Raw genomic sequence first — 25,623 nt, forward strand, 5'->3', positions numbered from 1 at the left:
CAACAGTGCGAACGAGTGGGCCATTTTCATAGCGTGGGCGTTTGTCCGTCACGGGGGCGTTGCGAGCCGTCAACCAGAATCGTGTGGACTAATCTGAGCTGTGGTCCATGACGGTAGTCTAGGTCGTTCGGAAAACCTGAGCCGTGGCGACACGAGAAACCAGATTTCTGCGGCGGCTTGTGCTTCCTCTGGCGGCGGAGCAATGGAAGCCGACGGGTTGGAGTTCCCGGCAGATCCCGTGGACCGGTGAGTTTCCCTTTCGCGATGTTCGTCTTTCGATTGCTTGTTTGCCTTGGGGGCTGGATTTTCGGTCCACGATTTTGGTGACCGCCCACCACCATCGCCGGTGACCACGCTGCGACTCGCGGGTTTCCTACAAGATCCGGTTGCGGACAGTCTAGAACATCCAGATCCGGTCTCCTTTGTGCTGCTGCCGCCCCGTGATGCCCATCCGGCTATGCCGCCTGATTCCACTGTCGGGTCAGGCTCCGCTCGGCATGAATGTGGCCGCAGCCCCGTTAGGCCGGGAGGGGAACGCCGGGGAAAAAGAATGCTTCTCTGACTCTACACAATCCAATAGGAGGGAGAACCATGAAGCACCTGGGTGAACGAAAAGGTGATGCCCTCTTTGATTTTTTTTTCAGTTTACCCTGCTCGTCAGTTGGAAACAGCAAATGCTTCGTTTCTTCTATTTAACCTGGGAGGCATATGGTGGGCTGAATAATTGATGCAATTATTAATGTCAAGGCTGTGTGCTCTCTATTATTTTAACTCTGCAAACAGATGTTATGTGGTAGTAGAATGCTCACTGAATTTGGAAATTGAAATCGATTCATGGTCATTTCAGGTTGCGGATGGGCACTGCACCACCAGACAGAACTCTGTGTGCCTCAAGAATGAGTGCACTGGAATAATCTATTCCCAAATTCGCCAAGGCTTCTATGAAGTGTGTGATCAAACTAGAACTTGGATTGAGTTTCGACTCCCTTGGTGAGGCATACGACTTCTACAACTTGTACTTGTGGGAGGTTGGCTTTGGGATATGGTATGGTAACAGACAATTAAACGCCGATAGGACTAAGTCCATGCAAGAAATTGTTTTGCGGCAGTTCAATGAGCACTGCTTGCTCCTCTGCTATTTACCTGTATGACAGTTCTGAATGTGTGACTGAGTTGCGTGGGTTGTGTACTTTAAATTTTGTTGACTAAATAACTGGAGGACCAATTTCTGGATGTGGCATCAATGGGCGGATTACATACATGCAGACGGTGGTGGGGGCGGCAAGTCGGATACTTTAGATGAACTTGGAGTGTTAAAGCAGCAGTAGGTCTGGAATGATAATCTGTTGTTTATCGAATATGCAGGTATGCTCGTAATCGGCACTACAGTGGGTGGAGAAAATTCAGAAGATGAGACCCCAAACAATAGGGGATTGTTGCTAGGAGGTCGAACATGCGATCATGAAGCTCAGGCGGCAGCAAGCCGTGAAGTTGTTCTAAGTATGAGGTTGAAAACTTGTGCCATGTTTACAGATGTAGTGCCATACTGTCCAGCTGAGCAACCATCGCAGACTAATGATGAGCGGGTGAGTAAGTACAAGGAAATGTATTATGCTGCCGGCCGTCAGTTGTCGGTATACTGACATGATGGTAAAATGCAAGTAATGCTGATGGTGGAACAAGGGTTGGCGGTGGTACTGAGGCTGCACAAGTTGAATGTTCAACATCACTGGCAAGGGACATGGTTAGGGATCATGGTCTTGCCACAGGGTTGTGTGGCCAGCCTGGGATTGCTGAGTACATGGAGAAGTGCAGAATTCCGTACAAGGTCATTTCCAAAGGAAGGGAGCAGGATAGGGTGAGTGGTGCTGGGAATCCGCCAGGTGATCCGGCGGTGAAGAGTGAGTGGGGAGAGAAGTTCCGTCATTCCGTCGGACTAAACCATGACCAGCTGTCGCTTCAGGATGTTCTTCGGTTCTATGACAACATGCTGGGCTGTTCTAGGGAACTGCGGAAGTAAGTCTTCTAACTGCTATGAGACTAAGTGCATCGAAGTTTTTGATAGCTGTACTGACGAGATGTGTTTTCTTTTTTCGCTAGGAAATGGTTTAGGTACTTCAATCCGTTTGTGGTGGTGATGTCCAAGCAAGACCTGAAGGATGAACTAGGACTTGGTGGTGAGTTATCAATGACTGGCTGGAGGTGCATCCATGGCATGATAAGTGCCAAGAAATGAAGATGTATCGCAGGTGGCTCGATAGATGGAGAGGGGTTTTCGATCCATGCTTCGTGGTAAGTGTCTCAGTGATCCACCATTTGACCGTGATAATATAGGTAGTACTGTCATTGACTGATGTGTACTTCTTCGCAGATGGTAATTACATCCAACCTTGGTTAATTCCGTCCTGCTACACATTCATGCATGGAACAGTAATTATAACTTCCAAAATGTTGCGCAATATATACAGTTCATCCCCCTTGTTCCGCTGGAGGAAGGATGGTTGCCGCTAATGTGGGACATGATGTCGAAGAAGTTGCCGATGACACGGCATTACGACGGCATAAAACTGAAGGCTTCCCCTGACGAAGGTGAACATCCTATCAATTTATTTTTGTGAAGATGTGCTCACCAACTTAGCTGTAACTTCATTATCCTTATTATCTGCAAATAATTTTCATACACAGCACAATATGAACAAGCTTAAGAGACAAGCCCTCCACGAGTGTCTGGCGCACAAGGCATTGTGGGCAGTCGTAGCACCTAGTGACTCTTGCTTCAGAAAAAAAAACCTTCTGCGAGAGAGCCGTCCTGGAAGTAGGCGATTCTCTTGTGCGCCTTACCTAATGTACTATCTTAGGCATTACTACGATCTCCGCTGACCATCATTTTGAAGATGTATGAATCATTTCAGCATAGTATATGGCGTTTCGCTCACTTTGTAGCTTGTTTCTTAGATCCATGTAAGGAGCAATCATTGTTTTACATTCATCCTTCAGTGTAGTCTGTATGAATGTCAGCTTGGGATAGCCTAAACTCTTTTGCCACATCGCCACCTTTGTTTGCTTCTCCTTGTATTCATCTACTTGCTATTTAGACAAACCAGTCAGCACTTAATGAAATCACAAAATCTAGGCCTGAACCTATGTATGGCGCCCTATCTAATGAGCCAGAAATTCCTTAATCAGTTATGAGAGTTGTTGTACTACAGCAAAATCTTACAGTATGAGAGTTGTTGTACTACATCAAAATCCAACAGTAGAGTTTACTCAAGGAAACATTTTCGCATTGAAAATTCTCCTGCTGCAGGAGAGTTGTTGTACTCAGGCGACACTTGCTCCAGCAGCAGTATGAGATTTACAAATTGTAAGGTCAGAAACCCCACACGCAAACTCGTGTGAAAATGTTGAACCCACTTCCTGCATCCAATGCCACATTTTGGACGCTTTTTGCAATCGCACGCTTTGTCATATGCCCAGCATGCAAACAACTCTGATAGTAGACGCTAATTGCCATTATGTGGCAGGATCAGCATTTCCGTGTTTTGTTTTTTGAGAAACATCAGCATTTCCGTGTAAGCCTGACGGCTCGGGATGGCACACAAAAATAACTGGGCCGTGCGCCAGGGCCTGTTCCGGCCGAGAGGAGACGGCTCCTACCGTTTTTAATGCGACTGAGGCCTACGTTATGTTTATGTCGATACCTTCTGAATACAGCTGCGAATACAACTGAAGGGGCACATCCCGATGCGTGTGGACGGATGTGATATCGAGTGCAGCTGAGACTGGGCTCAGATTCGAATTTTCGGATCATGGCCTACTACTTTTTAAAATAGTGGAGATAGATATATCATGGCCTCTCCCTAAAAAAACAGATTGTCCAACATCCTTTTCCCATTTTTTGTGGGGGCCTTTCCATTTCCTTTAAAGTAACAGAACTTGGGTAAGAAACAAGAATGCATGGATGTGAGTCGTGCCTGAAATGGGACGACATTAACGTCGTCAGGCCTAAGGCACGCTGGAGCGGCTGAGGAGCTTTATATTTAAGTCCCTGTATTTGTTTGGGCTTTTGCGTCTGCTTTTGCATCTTTTTCACATTGACAAAAAAAACGAAAAAAGCTCCTAAATAGGTGATTTTTGCTTCGGCTTTTGGCTTATACCATCATATAACAATACTGATTCGAAGCAAAAAGACTCTATTTAGGAGTTTTTTTTTTGCCAAAGTGGAAACGTTGCAAAAGCAGAAGAGCCCAAACAAACAGGGCCTAAGATTAGTCAGATAAGAGGGAGGATGCATGACGTCGCAGTTAGTTGAAAGCTGAACCCATCAGAAGTCTGGAATTCTTTGTCAAGAGACCAAGAATTTGAGGAACACATTCTTTGCTGGAGCTACGCTCTAGTCGACTGTTCTACGAGACTGCATAATAACGCTAACACTCCTACACGAAGTAGTATATAAACGGTAAAGCTGTAACTGTTGTGCCCTGTTCTGACTATATGGATAGAACAGAATGCGTTACACTGCATCTGTCACTTGTCGGACAAAGCACACACAGTGATTAGATAATGGCAGCTTGAGTGGTCAGGTTAGATCACCACGGCCTACCGATTTTTGCATAGTACGTATATCTTGAAACGGTGATTGTAAAATGAAGGTATTGCTACAACCAACGAACTCTCATGAATGGGGACTCCCCCACAAAGAGTACATATGCAGCGGGGTCAGCTTAGCTCAGCCCGCCGGAACTGGACCAAATATGGAGCTCACAAGTCATTCTTCATAGAAACGGAAGGCACATTTGCTGGGAAAGTTGTGACTGGGCACATTTATTGCTGTACAAGGACATAACTATCAGAAGGTACTTGCTCACAGAAATGAAAGGCACAATGATCTCCTAGAACATGTACGGAATTACATAAAGATATCTCTTTTTTTGCAGCTCACAGTTTCAGCAAGAATGTGCGTATCTCCATGGGCCCCAGCTCGACAACAAGGGATTGACTGTCAACCGGGCTACCGGTAATTGGGGCAGGACCACTTTCGGTGTCTCCGACAACCCTCCACTTGAGCTTCCTCATCGCCTCCTTCTTTTGGTTGGCGGACAGGTTAGTTTCAGTCCATTCCTTGATCTGCGCAATGGAACAGCACTGAGCAAGTGAGCATTTCGGGCTAGATCTCTTTCCGAAAGGAAAAATATTCATGAGTATAATTCATGCGACAGAACTTTTTTTACAACAAATTCTTATCATGCAAAGAGATAAAGTACAATAAATTACTTACAGTTTTCTTTCCAAACAATTTTTTCAGTTCAACTTTTGCCATCACTGAGTACTGTGGGTCCTCCGCAGCCTGCAACTCGGACAAAAAATTGTTCAGTGAACAAAGTAGAAATAAATATGATATAAACTACAGTTATGTAAAGTAGGAATATACCTGAAACAAATGTGCCAAGCGGAGAAGTGCGGTACCATCATCGAGACTCTGAAATATTAAGCCACACTCTGTTAGTGACTAATAGATGCTATCAATATTCAGATATATAAGGTCCGAGATAAATAGTTTTTTTTTGAGAAATTGATAAATAAATTGTGAACCTGCAAGGTGATGATTGCCACATTATCAGGAAGACTGTAATTTGCATTCATCATGCTCGCTTTCACAACACTGTAGGATTTCCAACTGCTCTCATCCTGTAAGAACAATATTACAGCTGTAGGTAGGAATAATGACATGAAAATACTTAAGAAAACAGGCTGACAGAACTATACAAATATACCTCATGAGCGAAACCAAGAAGAAAGGGTGAATAAACTTTTTGTCCTTGTGTCCTCCGCCAGTGAGCTCCATGTCCAAGCTTGTTGACATTGACATAATAAGTACCCCTAGCCTGTAATAGTTTGTATGAGGCAGAGTTAATTTTCTGCAGGGGAAACAGTACTGTGTCCTACTGTGTGTATATGTTGATTTTTATATAGTGAACTTGGTGCGATGTCAGGTCGGTACTGGAGGAAATAGAAATGGATACTATGCTGCGAGTGAATGTATACCACGAGCCCATCACATTTTCTGTCAACGCAAACAGTTTCATCCAGTGGCTCCCCCACACCTCTGCTATCATCATGAAGTATACGCCTGACATGCACAGTATCATGATTAGAGGTTGAGCTTACAAGGGCATGCTGAAATTGATTACACAGATTTGTGATTGATTTCAATAGGTTGATAACAAAGTTGGTAAAGATCTCTATAGTTAAAAATACACATTAAACAGTATATTGCATAGTAAGTTTAAACATAGGTGGTTCCAAAAGAGATAGATGAGAAACTGCTACTTTTAGCTGTTTTAATGGACACATTGGCATTTCTTTGTAGTTCAAGCTGTCTGCTAGCTTCAAGACAATGCTACCATAGTTAGATATAGAAACCAACTAGAATTGGATCAGTCTATCCTGGTAAACAGCACAAATATGGTACTGCAATAGAAGCTATAATACCTGTGGAACATCATTTCTATTTGACCATCCTGAATGCTTGAAGCTCCAACAGCACGATCAACAAGGACACTAAGTTCATATTTCCCATCTGTTACATACATTCCGAGATTGACCTGTAATGTCAACACGAGAGAAAAATCTGTAAGAAAATAGAACCATTTAAATAACAACAACAGCCACGAAAGCATGATGAAATAGGAAATTTTATTTGGGGAACCAAAAATGAGGGAGTGTCATGCATAGTCCTGAAAATAAATGCTCTCTTATACATCCTTTTTCCCTGGTGGCTTCGCTATATGCAGGTGTAAAATTATTCCAGCTTTGTGCCTACTGATGACAGAATTATATAATTAAGTACATAATTTTGTAATTGTTATATTGAAATGGAGGCAAAATATTTGTAATCAAAAGGAGTTTGACAGAAGTTTCAAAAAGCAAAGAAGAGACATAGCTAGCTCTACTTTTAGAATTATCTATATTAAAAGTATTATTATTATATATTGGAAATCAAAGAGTATCTCAGTATTAAAATGTGAATAATGTTCATACGGGATAGTAATTTCCTGCAACCGGTTGAGTCACTTGAAGATCCCAATCTTCCCTGTAGTCTCTCACCTATAGATGAAATCACGAAGAACGTGGGTGTAAAAGGAGAGTACAGAGATTCAAAAGTCAAACGTATTAAATCAGATAGATGTTCAGTAGGGCCTTAACAGTCACCCATAAAATAATTCAGGAAAAATATGAGAAGGTTGGCTTATGATATATTCCGTATTTAAGAATATTTCATACAGTAAGATAATTTTTTACCAAGGTACAAAGAAATTAATTAGATCGTAACAAATATCTGAAGCATAGCTCATATTGATAGTTACCCTCTTGAGAAAATCCCTTCCATTCGAATCTGTATAAAAAGTGTGGTTTGTGACCATATTTGCTGTCAGTCTTGTGATGACCTCCTTTCCTATGCCATCATTGACCGGGATTGGCCCAATCTTTCACATATGAGAGGAAAAACAAAATAAACTTCAGTGCATGTTCAATAATGATGGATATCATTTTTTCTGGAATGGAGAAATACAATTCAGGCCCTTATTCTCCGAAGTAGAGGAAATTACTAACCGTGTATTCTACTTCAGCATGCTCCTTATCCTTATATAGTCTTGTAACCTAGACATAGAATGTTTTAAAAGATAATCAAAGAGGGCTTTATCATAATTAATATATTACACCTGAAAAATAAGATGTTGACATGAAGGCACGAGGGATTGACAAGTCATAACTGAAACTGTACTAGAAGACAATTACAGCTAAAGTAATTTCGAAGGGGTTGGAGAATGCGATATGGCTGCTAGCTCGACATGGCGAGTGATGACCGCCTTCTGCTCTTGCAAGGCAGTGGCACAATTTTTAAGGTGAAGTTCAGCGATGATGCAATTGGCAAAGATGGCGTAGGTGGCCCTGGTGATGAGGTCATGCGGATGAAGGACGAGCTCGACAAGCCCAGTGGAGATCATAAAAACTATTGTACTAGAGTTTGGAAGAGGCTCTTTCCTCGGGTAATATAGAAGAATTGTTTTTCTATTATAACTTGATTTATTCGTCATAGGGGTTTCCCGAATCAAATCTAAGTAACAAATCGTATATCTTATCTTTGTATGGCTTAAGGCCGAAACCAAAGCTTCCACTGAGAGATCATAGGGATCTTCTTCATAACTTGATGCTTGGATGGGCCATGTATTACATAACAAATTTGGACGACCCACTACTTCTCACTTGAACAGGAGGCACATTGGGTCCAGACATCAAGAAGTTTAGCCTTAGCCACATGATATGTTCTTTTCGTGGTGACCTTAAGTTGTTGGAGCTAAATAATATCTAAAATTTGTCATATATAGGATCGTGAAGTCCTATAGTCATCTATCTTTTCAGAAAAACTTAGCACATAAAAGTGCAACAGCAGAGAAGGCTAAAATTAGTGTTGTGGTTTTAGTTCAAATATGAACTAAACCACGGCACTTATTTTGGATCGGAGGGAGTAGCAAATAGATTCCATGTAATGCTATTAATATAGGCTCAAAATTAATCTCAATCCTCGATTTGAGTAAATTTATATCTGACCTGATAAATCCACGGGCTGAATTGCTGGTGGACTTCATCAACCAGAGGTCCACGGATGACTTTTAACGGTACCTAATATAGAATAAACATAAATCAATAGATCACATAGAAAATGTATTTAAAGTTTTTAAATAGTAAATAATGCAGAAGTGAAGTTATTCAAGTAACATTAGAAAGGTAATCCAAGTACTCAAGTGCTATCTCTTTGTTGGGTGTGGGTTAGTGTGTGAGATGGTACGGGAAAACATGACTAGCTAGTAGAGGTCATGTGTGAGTCAAGTTGTAAGCCCATGTTGAGTTGCATATATAAGGGTGTGGAAGTCCTACTCCTAGGGATCAAACCATCCAGAAATTTCCCCCAAAATCCACATCTTTTATAATAGCCTGAGAGACTAACTGGATTATATTTTGACTGTTCATCATGCCTTTTGGACCTATATAGTTCAAGTCTTGTGATGTTAGGTACCAAAAGGGAACAATAATAGATACCATGGCTTCATCTGCTCTATAGTTTGCACAAAATATATCAGCAAAGAAGTTGTACTAAATCAGCGACACTTATTTTGGGATGGAGGGAGTACTATTTATTGTATCTTTTGGAGGTATGTGATCAACAACTGTAGTTTGCTGAGAAGATAAACTAATGCAGAAAATACATAAAGCACAAGTAATTTTGGAGTTAATGTTAATAATATACACTGATTTTAAACGGTGCATAGATGAACAGATAAAAAATTGAACTTAAACATGCAAGTTAGTATTACCGATCTTGAAACAACAGTCGGTGTAGACCCATCTGGTCTAAAAATATAAGCTCCAGATGCCTGGATTAAAACATATACAGACAAATAATAAACGTGTGAAACAGGTATAATTTAATAAAGAAAAAATTAGCTCCATAATGAAACCTGTGAATCCGCGCCATCACCATTATTTGAACCATACCAAAGAAAGCTCTGTTGAATTGGTAAATCCACCTAAAATAGATATAAAATTTTGCTACTGCATATCAGGATGAATAAACATGTGGTAGGACTCCTGTAACTTGCGAACATAATAAATTTCTTTAAACTCTGCATACAAAAGCAGTAAGGAAAAGCAATGTTGATCGACTATGAGAATTATCTTCCGGCAATAATTTTCAATACCATGTATTATGCACGGCATATTGCTTAGCTTGCAAAGTATGCGAATGCATAAACCAGGTACTCCCTCCGTTCCAAATTACTCGTCGTGGTTTTAGTTCAAATTTGAACTAAAACCACGACGAGTAATTTGGAACGGAGGGAGTACAAGCTAAATCGAATTTTAGATGATGTAACATTCTTTGTAACAAAATATTAGACAAAATGGTCAATGGCCAACAATGGTAAATTATAGGGCAGTGTTTGTTCATGCCATTGCAGAGAAACCTGCTTCGGGAGGCTTCAGGTTTGCATTACCGAAAAAGGCTTTCGCCCCGCTTATAAATAAAGCAAACCACCAATGCATAGACAGGTTTGTATTACAACTTTGCGAAGAGCTCTATCTCTCCTATCCGCTGCGACGCCATCGATCTCCAACTGGTCCTCGACAGTCGGGCCTGCTGCGGAAGTCTGACCTCCAGGCCCTGATCGACAAGATCACTGGCCGTTTGACAGTGTGGAAAGCTCCTCTACTCACCCGCGCATGAAGGTTAGTCAAGCTTAACTCAGTCCTCACTCCGTCCTTGGTGTATCAGATGGTCTCGCTTGACCAACCGCCATGGTCTATCAACTGTATCGTGTATCGACAAGTTTCGCCGCGGCTTCTTCTAGCGCGGCGGGGAGGAAGCCGAAGGTGGGCACTACCTTGTTGCCTGGAACGTTGCCTGCTTTCCGCGTGCATCGGGGCGCCTCGGCATTCACAACCCACGGCTGCTCAATAAGGCTCTTGCATCAGATGCCGCTGGCTCGAGAAAGTAGTCCACGACAAGCCATAGCAAGGGATGTCAATCTCCATTCCCCGCGAAGCAGAGGACCTGTTCCTTGTCCCTAGGCCACAGATCCAGGCTATGTTTCTGGCATGATTGGTGGATCAGCAGGCGTAGCATCTCCCAGGCGGCTTCTCCCCCATCCACCTTGCTGCCAGCTCTCTGACCAAGCGCCGGAGGACCTGAGCCACATCTTGCTGCAGCGCTCCTTCTCGAGGGAGGTTTTGGTACTCCATCCTGCTTTTCGATGCGCCTTGATTGATTCACTCCTAGGGCTGCAACCTCTGTAGCGGAATGGTAGCCGGCGCTTAGCGTGGCTGTGGCACCAAACTGCTGGAAGGAGGTGAGCTCGCTGATCATGTTATGTGGACCAGTCCATCAAATGTGGAGTCTTACTCTTATCCCTTATTTACAGTCCTAGTTTTTTTGGGTGGAATTCCAGTCCTAGTTGATTAAGCATCTTTGTTAGGAAAGAGTCCAGTCAGTTTAGAGATTGTATTAGAGTTTCAATTTCAGTTTTGCTAAAGTCTTGTCTATTATATAAAGGGGCCGACCCCTCTCAATAAAGCAGAGAAGAATATTGTCTTTTACTTTTATCTACTTTTGAGTAATCAGGGTTAGGTCAGTAGTAGATTCTTCCAGATCATCCTCTGCATGTGATCGCTCTGGCTGGAGCTGAACAAGCGTGTCTCCAACAAGGTGGCCACCATGCCGGCACTATTTTTTTTTCTTTTGGCTAGTGCCTATATGCCAACCTATCTAGCAAACACCAATTCTCACAATGATACCTACCAGCAACCGCACTATGATCACTCAAATTTGAACATATAAACTGAAAAAAAAACTGTTTTCTGATCTAATTTTGCATATGCACATACATATTGATAAGTAACAGTCTTTAATTTATCTTTTATACTTAACTATTTGTGAAATTTTACTGGACGCAAATCAATTTACTTTTTATAGCAGAACCAGAATGTGTTAGGACTCACTCCTGTGATAGAATTGAACATCCGCGTAAGTTGTCCAGATGCTGACGAAAATGTCATCTTTAGAGACCCTGGTCCAACTTCAACTGTGTCTTTGCTTGGAGAAGCGATGGTTGAGACATACCCCATTCTGTTAGATCCTGGATAGTTCAATGGTAAATGATGTAAAACGAATAAATAAATTAATAATAAACACTCAGATGAAAACCAGATTTTTCATATTGACGTAGCAAAGAATGTAATCACTAATCATATTTGTAGTGTGTTGCACTTGAAAGAACCATAAATTTCTGCTTAGTGATTAACGTTGATGTTAGTGAAGATAACAAAAATAATTTGAAAACTCGTCATTAATCTGAAGAGAACTGAAGCATACATCGCATGCCATATTATCTGTACATATGAAGAAAAACAGAGTAAGAATATACTCTCTTGTAATACCCTGTTATCCAGTTCATCACCTTCACCAGAAATATATTATATCATCACTACATTGTACATAAACAAAAGTTTCTTTGATCTAACAAGAATAAAATCAAGCAGCTCTTCCTAGTGGGAAATTCACAATTTTATCAAAAGAATATAAACCGGAATAGAATATCTTAAGCAGATGCAATTTTCACCTGCTCCCTTGGGCTTTGAGACGAAATAAGTATTCCATCCCATTGGTGGCACAGAAGCTTGAAACACTAGCCAATATTTCGGGGGTTTGTCTGTATTGATTCCGAGATAAGCCTTCACATACAACTTCCTTAAATTGCTAGTCACATTATCTACCTCAACTAGTTGTGAATCGACAAAACTTCCATCAGAGCTTTTTACGACTAGGTGTAAGTCATTGACCTGAAAAGGGAAAATAATTATGGGTATGTACAAGTAAATTAGCTCAAGAACCTAGGATTAAAAACAGGTACAAGCCTTGACGGCATATTTCTTTCCATATGTCACAAAGTACCAAAAGGTTTGAAATAATTGAGTGCATATTTATCTCCTAGTGAGCCTCGATACACTTCATCTGCATTGTTCTGTTACAGAGAACCAAAATCTATTGGATAAAAGTGCACAATATAGGTTTAGACGCATACCGGAACCCGTATGAAGTCACTATGTTCCCACCCAAGAGGATTATAAGCAGTTATAACCTGCAGAAGATATTCTAAGTATGTGCAACATCATAACTGGCAAACATTACGTTAAAACAGATAGTACTTACTAAACCCTTTCCTCCTGAAATTTGTTCCTCAGTTGAAGGGCAGTAGCTTATATTGAGCAGTTGGCACTAAAAAAATTATTTGCCAATGGAACTGTTAGATCACGTAAACATATTCGGCGAACAAACTAGGCTATGTGTAAAGAGTAATGTGCTGTGCTAAAACAGAGCCAAATAATTAATGTTAAATAAGATCATACTGTCGTGTTTCCTTTCGAGATGAAGAAAGGTGATGTCGACATATATGTACAAACAGAATGTGATAATCATAAATACTATTACAGAAAATAAAGTCCATCCTAACTCACCTGACTAAACTTTACTGCTGGAGACATACATGTTCCCTTAGAGCTTGTCAGACAAGCCAGAGCAGTATTTACACCTTTCTCAACCTACAAGATGTGAATAGCCACTCCATAATTTTGTATGAAAAACTGGAAGAGCATTTTCACCGAAGCATTTCTGCAAGAGAAAATTATAAACCTGAGATGCTCCGAGAGCAAGGCGTTTCGAGTAATCGTCAGTTGTGTGTTGTTTTGCTGTTCCTGAGACGGCATCATGATGCTGGGCGATTCCCAGTGGGTCTTCCAAGCTAGAAGTGAATGATCCTCCCACAAGAAATTCTATTTGACGTGCAGCCTGTTAGAAAAGGCCATTTCCTATAATTAGCCACTTTTAACTTAAATACATGATTTTTAATCACCACAATTCTGTGGTTGTAGGTTTGTATTAAAAATATATTATACCAGGTAATATCCACTGAGCATTCGAACATATCCCTTGAAAGTTGGACGGCTAGTAAAATACCCAGTCCAGTAAGCATTTGTTGAATCAGCATATCTGCAATATGCAATGGCATTAGGGAGTAAAGAATGAACTCTTATCATTTTAGTGAGTATCGATAACTTACGGGAAATAATCATCGCGTTTGAGTGGCCAAGATTCATTTGATGCATGTTTTGCATCAGTGTAAATGGATGGAGTAGAATACAGCGCATGCACTCGTCCATCCTGCGGTGTTCAGGACATAATTTCTTATCTTCAAATAGTTTCAGGACATTAGTTAACCATGTATATCATCGAACTGCATAGATAACTGACTTTAACTAATGTGTTCAGTAGATGTTAAGATTCATTTTACAGGAGGAATATGGAATTAGTTATGTATGTTCTTCTCTTCCTGAATGAAATGCAGTCTTGTAACCCTGTCACCATACATGAACATAGGGGCAACACTCAAAGCTCATAAATATTATGCATGTCCTTATAATATATACGGTTTTCTTGCCCCCCCCCCCCCCCCCCCCCCCCCCGATTGGGATGTGCACTAGGTTCCAGAGCTGTGGCTTGTAAATACTGTTTTTATCTTTTCAATACAATGAAACGCAAGCTTTGCATTTTCTTGAAAAAAAAATATGGTTTACCTTTCAAGAAAAAAGTATGAGTCAGCGGAATACCAAGAAAACGATAGCAGAACAGTATACATCAAAACTTGAGAGCCTCAACAAGTCAACTAGCATTCTGACAGTCGAGATCTATTAACCAGCATACCTTGTTCACGTAATGAATAAGTCTATCCATATTCCGGAACCAGGATTCAGCATACTGATAATTAAAATCATCACCCATGGTCCACATTATGTGGTTTGTACGCGTAACGTTTGCCTGATTAATAGAAACACCAGAAGTCAGATCCAGGTTTTTGTTCAAAATCTACTTCCGAATTGGTCGAGTAAACCAAAAGCTTTTACAACAAATGAAAGTTTACCTGTGCTATGGCTGCAGAAACAAAATCATTAACGCGTTGTTCAACATTAGTGTCAAACAGCAACGGGTCGTCCTACAAATGATTGTTAATGAATATTAAATATGTTAGAGTTTCTTCCAAGAACTAGAGGTCACTGAAACTGCTTGCCTAAAGCCATTTACCTGAACAGGTGTCATGTCATTCAAAACTTCAAAACTAAACCCATCGGGAGGGCTATAATGGACAGGAAATGCATTCGTAAAGATCTGCAGTTCAGTCATACATTTAAATGAACAGAATACAGGCCACTATTTTCAACATAATCATACATGCTGATGAATAGAATGCATATAATTATTTGCAACACAAGAATACTATGTAGTAACCTGAGAAGATGAACCAAATGTTCTTGAGCCCTGCCATATAACTTCCAGGCCTTTATCGTCTTTACGCTTTGCCCTATCTTGGTAATCAATTCTTGCAAAGTGCACAGAATCAAAACCAAGCTACAGTTATAACAACAAAAAAGCAAATATAAAATCTCCACATTATAGGAATGTTCCAGGAAGAGATATAAGATCACAGATAAAATTATGAAACAAGATTAAATGTTTTTCAATCAGTCGTCATATCACAACATAAAACTGAGCAGTAAACTTTACCAGCATAAGCAGGAGGACCTGTAACTCCAGACTAGTAAATGAAAATTAACTAGTGCTGGTCTAATGGTAAAGGGAGACCATGATGCTACCAAGTTGACAAACCACTAATGAAGTTTAATCAGACCCACCTACTCAATCTTGCCCCACTTTACCATGACTCCGATCTAAGATCTGTTTAGCTATTAACCAAACCATATAAAAATGAGAGATTAAACAAGGGACTACGTTTGTAACTAAATTATCTCCTGGAAGAAATCTCAACCATGACAATCCACCTGGAAAAAACTGGAGTTTTCAAATCCTGTTGTATTTACCTCTTGTTTTGCAAAAATATGTCGAACTTAGAGGAATCAGATTGCAGTGAACTGAGATGTGAAAAAAAATCAGTCCAACTGTATAATTTATAGGCATGCGGCATGCTTACTATACTGATTTCACATTATCCTTCTGAGAGCAGAGGCAAGATGCTAACACAAAAAGGCTACTAAGTTCTGATGTTCCGAGGAAGAGTCATGTTTTTGTACTACAATAATATAGCAAAAGACATTACAAAATACTGAATGCTCAGATCGGACTGTGACTTCAGTCAAATCAAGGCAAGACGAAATCACTAGAATCACTTACATAGACAAACTACACTTCCAATATACATCCATCTATGCATATGAAGCAAAATTATTATACTTGCCTAATAAAATAGAGCATCTTGATTTCAACAAAATCTTAAGGAGAACTGCACACAACTACATTTGCATAAATGCATGCCCATCTAGATCTTGATGCCAATAGAATGCAGGGCTTCAATAGAGTTGTATCTTCTACTTGGTCCATGTGTCATTTTATACTAGTAATCTAGTACTTCAATGCTTTCAGAACAATTTGGAAATGTGATGTTAACATTACCTCTGTTCCTAGCAAATAAGCTTGCACAGCAGAATGACCGAAAGGATCGATTTGCCAGCCAGCTCTTGGAGTCTTGTTGAATTGTTTTTTAATCACCCGATGACCAAGTGTGGTCTGATCAATCATGTCAATATAATGGGTGGCAGCTTCATCATGCATACACCACCCACCATTTCTGAATCGTAATATCCAAAGTTTATCGAAATTATATATTATATATACGCTTATTTATTTATTTATAAAAGATCCAAGGAAATAATGAAATCACATTACATACATGAACTCGAGCTGACCAGAATCAACTAGCTTGTGCACTATGGCCTGGATTTTTGGGCTTTTCTCTGCCCACCACCTTTGGAAGAAGGCCTAAATGCAAAAGACATAAGTCTTATTCAGAGTTATGAAGATTTAATATAACTTATCAAGTAACATAAAGAGAGAAACAATTTTCTGGCCAACAATTTTCTATGTAACTTCCACAAGAGACATTGTACTCCATATATACCATGTCGCCGGATGCCGCGGCTGATTCATACGGCCAATCATTACAAGCCAACTGAAGGATGAACAGTCCTATATATAGAATCGTCGAGCAAGCTATGGTCATTATAATATCGTTTCCGGATAAGCTGATCACGTGAACGGTGTGGCCCCACCACCGAATTAACTAGATGGGGTTGCCGGCCGACTTGCACTGAAACAGTGGGTTTGATTCGTGCTCTTTTAAAACGAGACCACCCATCCGTGACACAAGCAAGCAAGCAGCAATGACTGTTCAATCATTACTGTGTTCAACTTCAATCACGACGACGAGGTAAAAGAAGATATTTCCGTGGGCAAGGTAAAGTGGAGACAGAAACAAGGGAAGAAACGTCCAAAGCAAAGGGGAAGAAAATTCGACGGGAATTTGGGCGAGCACGTGACCTGCTCCGCGACGACGAACTTGCGGCCAGGGTCCCTCGCCAGTGCGTCCACCACGGAGTCCAGCGTGTTCATCACGCACGCGCCCTGCAGCAATGCACGCAGACGGGAGAAATCACGAACCGCGGCCATGGAAGACGGCGAGCGATAGCGGGCGCGCGGGAGGGAGGGAGGCGGCGCACCTGGATGGAGTTGTTGGACCCGACGTAGTACTGGTCGACGGTCTTGAGCCAGCCGACGTCGTCGTGGGAGTGCGGCACCAGGTGCACGTTCAGCAGCCCGGCCACCGTCCCCGCGCTCGTGTTGTACGCCACGTACCCGTGCGCCTCCCTCGCCGCCGCCACGGCGGCGAGCAGAACCAGCAGGACCAGCGGCAGCGCCATGGCTCGAGTCCTCGGTGCCTCCGTGCGAAATGGTCAGCCTCGCTCGCTTCGTTCCCTCGGGAGTGGGGCGGCGGAGTGGCCTAAATACACGGGTGGGGCGTGCGCTGGCTGGCCGGCCGGCTGGCGGGCATTTGTGCCTTTGTGGAATGTCGGTTTATTTTACTATGGAGTCGCCGGCAGTCAAGGAAAGGGCGCTGCCACCGATAGCAGGTCCATGCGTGTGTACGAAACCGAAAGAGTAAACTACCGGTGTCTTCGATTGAAATTTTGGAAGATCAATTCATTGATTTTTTTTCCCAATCGGAAATATTTGGTCCATGGGAATGGATTCATCAAAGATTTCAATGTAGTACTCCCTAATTTCCGATTAGGCTTATATCTTACTTAGACACATGGAATTAATTGTTATATCGGAAATCTTTGGTTCATAGGAATGGATTCATCAAAGATTTCAATGTAGTACTCTCTAATTTTTTATTAGGCTTATATCTTATTTAGACGCATGGAATTAATTGTTATATCAGAAATCTTTGGTTCATGGGAATGGATTCATCAAAGATTTCAATGTAGTACTCCCTAATTTTTGATTAGGCTTATATCTTATTTAGACACATGAAATTAATTGTTATATTTATTAGCTTAATGGCCGTGTGATGCCACCAGACGATAAACATACTGAAACAGAAGGCGAGAATCTGTTAGGGCATGTACAATGGTGCTATCTTAGGAGTGCCACGTAGGATAAATGATGAGGTGGAAGAGAGAGAACTCATAAGAAAAGGCTTGTTTTCTCTTATTTAAGGACAAGAGATGATCTCTTAGCACAATATGTCTCACCATATTTTTAGGAATTGCTAGTTATTGAAGATAAGGCTAAGAGATGACCCATTGTAGATATTTTTCTTTGTCATCTCTACATTACATGTAAAACTTAAGATAAAACTATCTTATCAACTATTGTACATGCCCTTATATGACTTCCTCATGCGAGTGGCGGATCTTGAATTTGAAACCAGGGTGGTCCTTATTTTTTTACAACAAACATGCAATACTAGGGAAAAGCCTAGCAGTAGCACGTGTTGGAGACGTAGTAGTGGCGAGGGGGCGCGCTACTGATACGGCGCTACAGCTAATGTTCAGCAGTAGCGCGGGTTGGGGTGCGCTACTACTATACTGCATAGCAGTATCGTGTTTTCCATCTAGGCGCTACTACTACTCCTTCCTAGCAGTAACGTGTTTCCCCACCTAGCGCTACTACTACACCTTCCTAGTAGTAGCACATTCTAGGCTACGAGCGCTATTGGTAAAGTTTGCCATTTTTCCTACTACATATTGCCGATGTATTTGTACTGGTTTATAGTAGTCTCATCATATAATTTTATGATTATGATGAGTTATCAATTCAGTGGGTGGAAAATACATGGATTAGATTCAAGTAGAGTAAACATGGTGCATATCCAAAGTAAAAGTGATCAAGTTTGGATTAGTAGTACTGGATTAGTATGATCAAGTTTGGATTAGTAGTACTTTACACCTTATATTGCCTTCATTTGAATCTAATCCATGTCTTTTCCACCCACTGATATATATAGGGGCTGTTTGGTTCTACGCCTAGCATTGCCGCACTTTGCCACACATTTTTGCCAACCTTGCCTAAGCTTAGTTCATTAAAATGAGAGCCACAAATTGGCAAGCTGTCGTGGAATTGTCACGGCAGATGTCCTAGTGAAAGGACTTAGTCGTGGAGCCATCGCAACTAGAAAGCTTAAAGGGGTTAATCGGCACAAAGGACACGAGAGGTTTATACTGGTTCGGCCCCTTGCGGTGAAGGTAAAGCCTAGTCCAGTTGATGTGGTGTTGCTAAGCTTCGATGACCAAGGAGCGAAATACGCTAGCTTGGCTTCCCGATCTGTTGTTTCTTACCCTAAGCCGCCACCGGGTCGTCCCCTTATATACACGGGTTGACGCCTGGCGACTTACAGAGTCTCGGCCGGCTCATATAACGTGTCCGACTCGGTGACTTCCTTTACATGCCTTTCTTTACAAGTCTTTCTTACACATGGCGGTTTACAATCACGGGCCTCAAGCCGCCTCTGGGCTTGGGCCTACTACAAGTCTTATACTAAACCATCGCCTTGTATATTCACTGAGCTTCTTTTAGTAACCCGCCATTAGGATTGACCCAGCCCCTCCTGGACGGGTCATACCTGGTAGTCATATTCCCAACAAGGCCCCAAGTTGATTTGAACTTTGTTCTTGTCAACCTCCAACACTTAGTCGAAATCCATCTTCTGTTGTTTTTAAAAGCTCTGTAACCCGCCATGACGTCACCTTCAGAAAATTTGGAAAAACACCACGACGTCATCTTCAACGGATCCTTATCTTAAATGTTTTCCGAAAATCGAGGCATCCATTTAGCTGGATAATCATTACCTTGGTCTTCCTTGATTTTCGCGTCTGCCCGTTCACTTATCCCCTTATAAATAGGCTCGGCCAGTCCTTCCTCTTTCTTCTTCTTCCTCCCATCGCCACCACTCCGCCTCTCGAGCTTCGCCGCCGCCGCAGCGCTCACCGTCTTCCTCAACGTTCGCCGCTGCATCGCCCTGAGTTCGTCCAGAGAACGGCGGCGATCCTCCGCAGTAGCCGCGCATCCGTAAGCTCTTGCCCTTTTCACCCCTTAAATCTGCATTAGGGTTCGCGAGTTCTCTTTCCTGTGTTCTTCGCTGTTCGTCATAGATTCGTTGCAACTTCTCTACCGCACCCTCTTTCGATCTAAAAGTAGTGCAGAACTTATGCGGTAGCTGTTTCTCATTCATTTTAGACACTAGCAGATCCCCTTCTCTTGTATAAATGCCTCTTTAGAACTAACGAACTCCTTTGTGCTCGTTTTTTAGGTCTAACTTTATTTTTCTTTTCTGAACCATTTTGATCCAGAATAATAGCCACAGCTTGGGAAACTTGTTTGTCTCAACACTTAGACAATTTTGATTCTGGCAACCTTCGAATACCTTTTAGTCATGGCGGCTTATGACTCCGGCTCATTTTTTCCGTATATATCATTAGCCCTTTACTTAAGCCGCCATTACTCATCTGTACTATAATCATGAATCTGTAACTCCACCAATAATTGAACCGGTAAATTACTTTCTTTTCAGCTTACCCTTTTTTCATCATGCCGTCTAAAGCGCCAATAGTCTGCAACTGGGTCCCTTCCATTGTTACTGAAGATAACTTGAAAGAATTTGTCACCATTGGATTTTTGCCAGAGAAAAACATTATGCCTTATTGTGCTCCTGACCGGACGAAGAACGGCCTCAGCCCAAAGACGGTGAAGTTGTCGTCTTTACTGATCACATGAATCGGGGTTTCTCACCACCCGGCTCAAAGTTCTTCAGAGCCATTCTGCACTTTTTCAAACTTCACCCACAAGATCTTGGACCCAACTCCATATCCAATATCTACAATTTTCAAGTTCTTTGTGAGGTATATCTTCAAGAAGAACCGATTGTGGAGCTCTTCAGAGAGTACTTTTACTTGAACCGCCAGAATGAGTGTACCAACGACCCTAGCTTGGAACTTGGCGGAATCTCAATTCAACGCCGATAAGCTTACTCCTGCTGAACGCAAGAAGCTTATCCCATCTATCAAAAGGATTCAAGCTTTATTGGGAAATGGCCTAACTGGAGTTGACCTGATCCGTTGCTAGATCGCGTGGCGGGTCATCCCTCTAAGCCGCCGATCCAAATTGATGTATGAATATGGCAGAGGCCCAGATGATTCTCTGCGTCATAGCTCTGTACAATTAACTGAAGAAGACATTGTTGCGATGTCAACCATCCTCGTGAAGGGCAAATACAAGGACTGCAGTAAAGTTGGATTAAACCCCTTCTGCAAACTTAACCCGGCACCAGAAGTAAACCCCCTTGACCTCCTTTTTGTTTTCCTTAGTAATTAAATACTTGCATGGCTTTTTAATCTGTTTGCTTGCTTACAGGCCAAATCTGTTTTCTGGAAAGCCAAGTATGATCATGAAGCTGCCAAGAAGGCTAGAGCCGCTGCCATGGCCGCCAGGAAAACAACCCGGAAGCCAAAGAAGAAGACTGCATCTGACTTATTCCACCTGGATGATGCTTCTGAGTCGGAGGTAGCCCTTAACTCCCTTGGACAGTTTTTAACTACCTTATTGACACTGACTATTGCCAGGACGACACGGGGGCCAGTCAGGCCGTGGAAGAAGAGGTAACTATTTCCTCCAACTCAGCCCCTTTGCCAAGATAGAAACTTCGACTGGTAACCCAGAAAGTAAGGTTTTCACACCCTTTGGCTTATTTAGACCCTCATTTTCTTTTGAAAAAACAACAACATGAGAGCCGCCGTCAGGCCCGGACTAATGATGACGATGAACTGCCTTCCGATTTACAACAAACTCCTCAAAAACGCCAGAATGAGGTTTCTTTTATCTTTGTCTTTTGCTTCCATTAATGGATCTATTTCCTTGCATCACTAACTTTATTTTACCTTTGCAGGAGGTTTCTCGCTCTTCTGGCGACTCATCGCAAACTCAATTTCCGGCTTTCAAGACTGCCCCTGGGTAAGGAAAATCATCTTTCTTCTGCATCTTTAAAAACTGCATCATTATACTAACTGTCTCATAAAAATCTTTCTTAGTGGTCAAGCAAAGTCCAAGAAAGCCAAGGTGATTAAACCGGCAGAAGACCCAAAAAATCCTGCACCTGAACCGGCAACATCAACTCCTCCCACTCAATCTTAAGCGCCAGAAGACTCGGCTGTCCATGCTCAATTGGACCCTCCTGAGCCGTCAGCTGACGAAACCATTGTCGATCCATCCACCGTCAGGCTGCCTGGTTCAGCTAACCCGCCAACGTCTCCTGACCATGACGTTCTGATCACTGGCAGCAGATTCATTGAGCCAGGTAATCCAACAGTGCTGGCTAGGAACTCTGCCAAACAAGAGGCCTTGGAAAGGCAGAAAGTACGGTTTGATGTCTCTCACTATGCTCACCTGAACGTTAGTGACGTGTTGTCCGACTACCTCAGTCATGTGCATTCCAGCCGTGACTCGGAAATTGAGATGGTCAAGCAATTGCAACTAAAATATGAGGTATGTTCTCCAGTTTATATATACTCTGCCAGCCCCCAAGTCTTCAGATTATGATGAACCTGAATGATCTGTAGACTTATGGTATAGGTTGATACCTTGTCTTTAGATTTTTCCTAAGTCCAACAGATTAGTATAAACTTCACCTATAGTCCCCAAGGGCTGGCTCAATTTATCATAAATGAGCCGGTACTTAACTTCATAACTGTTTTAAATCAGTCCAAATAAGTAGTGTGATCCGGCTCAACTTAAAAAACTTTTTGAATGTCATGCATTAGCCCCCAAGTGCCAAGCGTTGTTACTTTGTAAAACACTTGGGACTTGAAGCATAGAACAGTCATGTTGCATAAAAGTTGCTTTGGCAGACATTAGCCCCCAAGTGCCAAGTGGTATTGCGTTGCAAAGCACTTGGGACTTCAATCATTATAACCTTTAGTTAAATCTTGACACACCTGTGCATGTTTGTAGACTGCCCTAACTGAATTGGGCTCTCAATTGACGGATGCAAAGACCCGGCTGGCAGATCAAGAGGCAGAGATAAAGACTGCTAACTCCAAACTCCAATTGAGTCTATCTGAAACTGAAAAATTGAAGACCAGTTTGACTGAGAAGAAGAAATCCTGGGCCGATGAGAAGACCTTGCTGGTACAACGTGCCGAGGCAGCAGAGGCGGCTCTTGAGGAGGTTACCACGGAGCTCACCAGCTTAAAAAACCGTGTGTCTCAAATGGTCTCTGCCATCTTCGGTGAGTCATTTGCATTAGTCACTTATACTCTATTTTTACCAAGAATAGAAACCGCCTGCTTAACCTTTGTGAAAATACTCACAGGTCCACGGAGTAACAATCTGAGTCCAAACAGTGTGATAAAACTGAAGGCGGTTTATACCTTGGTGGAGCAACTGTACACTGGGGCTCAACGGGCACTTGTTACTATCTTCCCTGCCAATCAAGGACCCAACCATTTGAGTGATGTTTTGAAGAAGCTATCCATCTTACCTGCCAGATTTCAAGAGGTCAAAAGGTCTTGTGCAAGAGCCGGAGCCCTGACTGCCCCGAGCCGTTCCAAAGCCTGGGTGCCGGATTTAGACCCGGTGGACGTGGCCAAAGGGTACCCTACCATGAAGGAAGACGGGACTCCGTTTGAGCAAGATGACTTTATTGCCTGTGTGAGGGGAGTTCGTCCTCAGGCTACCATCTCTTGGTGAGGAGACCAACATCGACAAATATCAGCCGAGTTCTGATATGGAGAATAAGAAGATGGCGACTCCCTCTTATAAAGTGACGGATCTAATCCCGCCGGTTCGTCAACACACTTTTGCCCCGGAAATTGACTCGGCCGGTCTAATTGACGATGAGTCTGAGTTCATTGCTCTGAACGGCTTTGACTGGTCCAATCCCAGCTTCCAAACAATGGAGGGAGGTGAGCCAGCCAGGGAGGAGTCATAACCATCTGAATAATCCAACCTTTTCGCTTAAGACCTTCTTAAGAGAGAAAACAGTCTAACCTTTTGGGCTCTCAATGCCTTGTAATAGGTTAGTTTGAAAACTGCATATTTTGCCTATGCCATCGTGCATAGAATGCTGCATATGACCTTTTGCCCATGATGTCAATATATGCATTATATCCATGGTCGCATCTGTAGTGTTTGAATCTGTTCTTGTAAAAGATGAAAAAACTGTCCTGGCGGTTTAGCACCGGACGGGTCAAAACACCCGATATATGACTATGAAATTATCACAGTGGAAAAACAGAACCAAATGTAAGATAAACAAGACTGAAAAAACCTTTGACTAACGAAAAAACATAGAGAAGTCTGTTCATGAATGACACTGTCATACCTGTGTTCTTTGAATCTGGACTGCCGGTTTACATGACCCTGCTGATGAGGTTGATAACCCAATCTTTTTTAGAAGTCAATACTTCCATATGTCTGATGACTGTTATGCCTTGGCGACTCATTGTCAAATAACCGAGCCGGTTTAATTTGAAATCATACTGACAGTTAGATTTGAGACGATAAAAAACAGTAAGACAAAACACTAGGCTTCAGACAATATAAATCAAACATTAAATAAAAACTGGAGGCTTCTGATTGGAATATGATCAGTAAACCGGACAAAAGGGGTTAAGCTAAGATTCGAATACGATCATATAGCCCCAAGTGGCTTTGGCATTGCGCCGATCAAGAGGGTACCGACAGCTATGTTCTCTTTGGTTCGAATACGACCTATGTTTGAACAGGAATCCCCCAAATGACCTTGAGCGGTTTTTAACGACCCTGATTCGAATACGATCCAAGTCGGACCCAAAAGGGGTGAAGCTATGATTCGGATACGATCAGGAAGCCCCCTAGTGAGTTTGGCTTTGCGCCGATCAAGAGGGTGATGACAACTATGTTCTCTTTGGTTCGAATACGACCTATGTTTGAACAAGAAGCCCCCAAGTGACCATGAGGTTTACGGCTAGATTCGAATACGATCATGAGCCGGACCAAAAGGGTTAAACTAGATTCAGATATGATCAACCCCCTAATGGTTGTTTTAAATAATGAGAATAATAAAGATATATGATCATTGAAGGGGAAAAGGACAGAGGTCCTGCTTTATTACTTATCATAATATATACAACGTCAAAGTATGTACATGATGAGAGCCGGTGGCTTAAGTATAGTATGGCCGAAGCTGAGCAATGTTCCACGGCCGGCGGGTCTCCTCCTTCGACTTACGTGAGTCTTTGTGCTCTCGAACATCAATGAGGTAATATGACCCGTTGTTTAGGTTCTTGCTAACCACAAAGGGTCCTTCCCAAGGCGGGGATAGCTTGTGTGTATCAGACAGATCCTGGATGAGCCGGAGCACCAGGTTACCTTCTTGAAAGGTTCTGGACTTAACCCGACGGCTGTGATAACGGCGCTGGTCCTGTTGATAAATTGCTGATCGAGCCGCTGCTAAATCTCTCTCCTCATCTAACAAGTCAAGTGCATCCTGTTGGGCTTGTTCTTTATCAGCTTCAACGTAAGCCGCCACGCGAGGTGAGTCATGGCGGATGTCACTAGGCAGAACTGCTTCTGCTTCGTAAACCATGAAGAAAGGTGTATAACCTGTAGGCCTGTTAGGAGTGGTA

The 25,623-nt window shown here is 42.2% G+C and overlaps 2 protein-coding genes across 13 annotated transcripts; one reads left to right on the forward strand and one right to left on the reverse strand.

The window, feature by feature from the left end:
- Positions 1-25,034, forward strand: LOC125548772 (uncharacterized). 12 transcript variants are annotated; one of them, XM_087513743.1, is made up of 14 exons: positions 1-616; positions 848-990; positions 1,366-2,016; positions 2,101-2,292; positions 2,469-2,589; positions 10,020-10,287; positions 20,535-21,292; positions 21,374-21,523; positions 21,583-21,681; positions 21,760-21,828; positions 21,906-21,970; positions 22,048-22,501; positions 22,967-23,243; positions 23,328-25,033. In XM_087513743.1, exons 12-14 carry the CDS (start codon positions 22,472-22,474, stop codon positions 23,702-23,704), a joined length of 684 nt encoding a protein of 227 aa, XP_087369869.1. In that variant the 5' UTR covers positions 1-616; positions 848-990; positions 1,366-2,016; positions 2,101-2,292; positions 2,469-2,589; positions 10,020-10,287; positions 20,535-21,292; positions 21,374-21,523; positions 21,583-21,681; positions 21,760-21,828; positions 21,906-21,970; positions 22,048-22,471; the 3' UTR covers positions 23,705-25,033. The 12 variants fall into 12 exon arrangements, with proteins under 12 accessions (XP_087369869.1, XP_087369881.1, XP_087369877.1 ...); XM_087513745.1 differs by lacking the exons at positions 1-616; positions 848-990; positions 1,366-2,016; positions 2,101-2,292; positions 2,469-2,589 and adding an exon at positions 4,940-5,103 and having other exon boundaries at positions 21,583-21,618; positions 22,048-22,313; positions 23,328-25,034; XM_087513738.1 differs by lacking the exons at positions 1-616; positions 848-990; positions 1,366-2,016; positions 2,101-2,292; positions 2,469-2,589 and adding an exon at positions 4,940-5,103.
- LOC125548760 (alpha-mannosidase) lies at positions 4,758-17,505 on the reverse strand. Its single transcript, XM_048712308.2, has 29 exons — positions 17,179-17,505; positions 17,000-17,083; positions 16,353-16,441; positions 16,076-16,250; positions 14,897-15,016; positions 14,693-14,776; positions 14,532-14,603; positions 14,315-14,428; positions 13,674-13,774; positions 13,510-13,603; positions 13,247-13,402; positions 13,072-13,155; positions 12,767-12,832; positions 12,639-12,695; positions 12,177-12,396; positions 11,557-11,693; positions 9,522-9,590; positions 9,378-9,437; positions 8,614-8,685; positions 7,615-7,662; positions 7,368-7,487; positions 7,042-7,107; positions 6,493-6,605; positions 6,046-6,130; positions 5,775-5,885; positions 5,593-5,688; positions 5,432-5,479; positions 5,279-5,347; positions 4,758-5,127 (listed from the first exon to the last, which is right to left on the reverse strand). The coding sequence occupies exons 1-29, from the start codon at positions 17,377-17,379 to the stop codon at positions 4,939-4,941; spliced, it is 3,000 nt and encodes a 999-aa protein (XP_048568265.2). The 5' UTR covers positions 17,380-17,505; the 3' UTR covers positions 4,758-4,938.
- Positions 25,035-25,623: the final 589 nt, after the last annotated feature.

The sequence above is a fragment of the Triticum urartu genome, chromosome 1A (genome assembly GCF_056163025.1).
Source record: "Triticum urartu cultivar PI428250 chromosome 1A, HENAU_Tu73, whole genome shotgun sequence".
Lineage (NCBI taxonomy): Eukaryota > Viridiplantae > Streptophyta > Magnoliopsida > Poales > Poaceae > Triticum > Triticum urartu.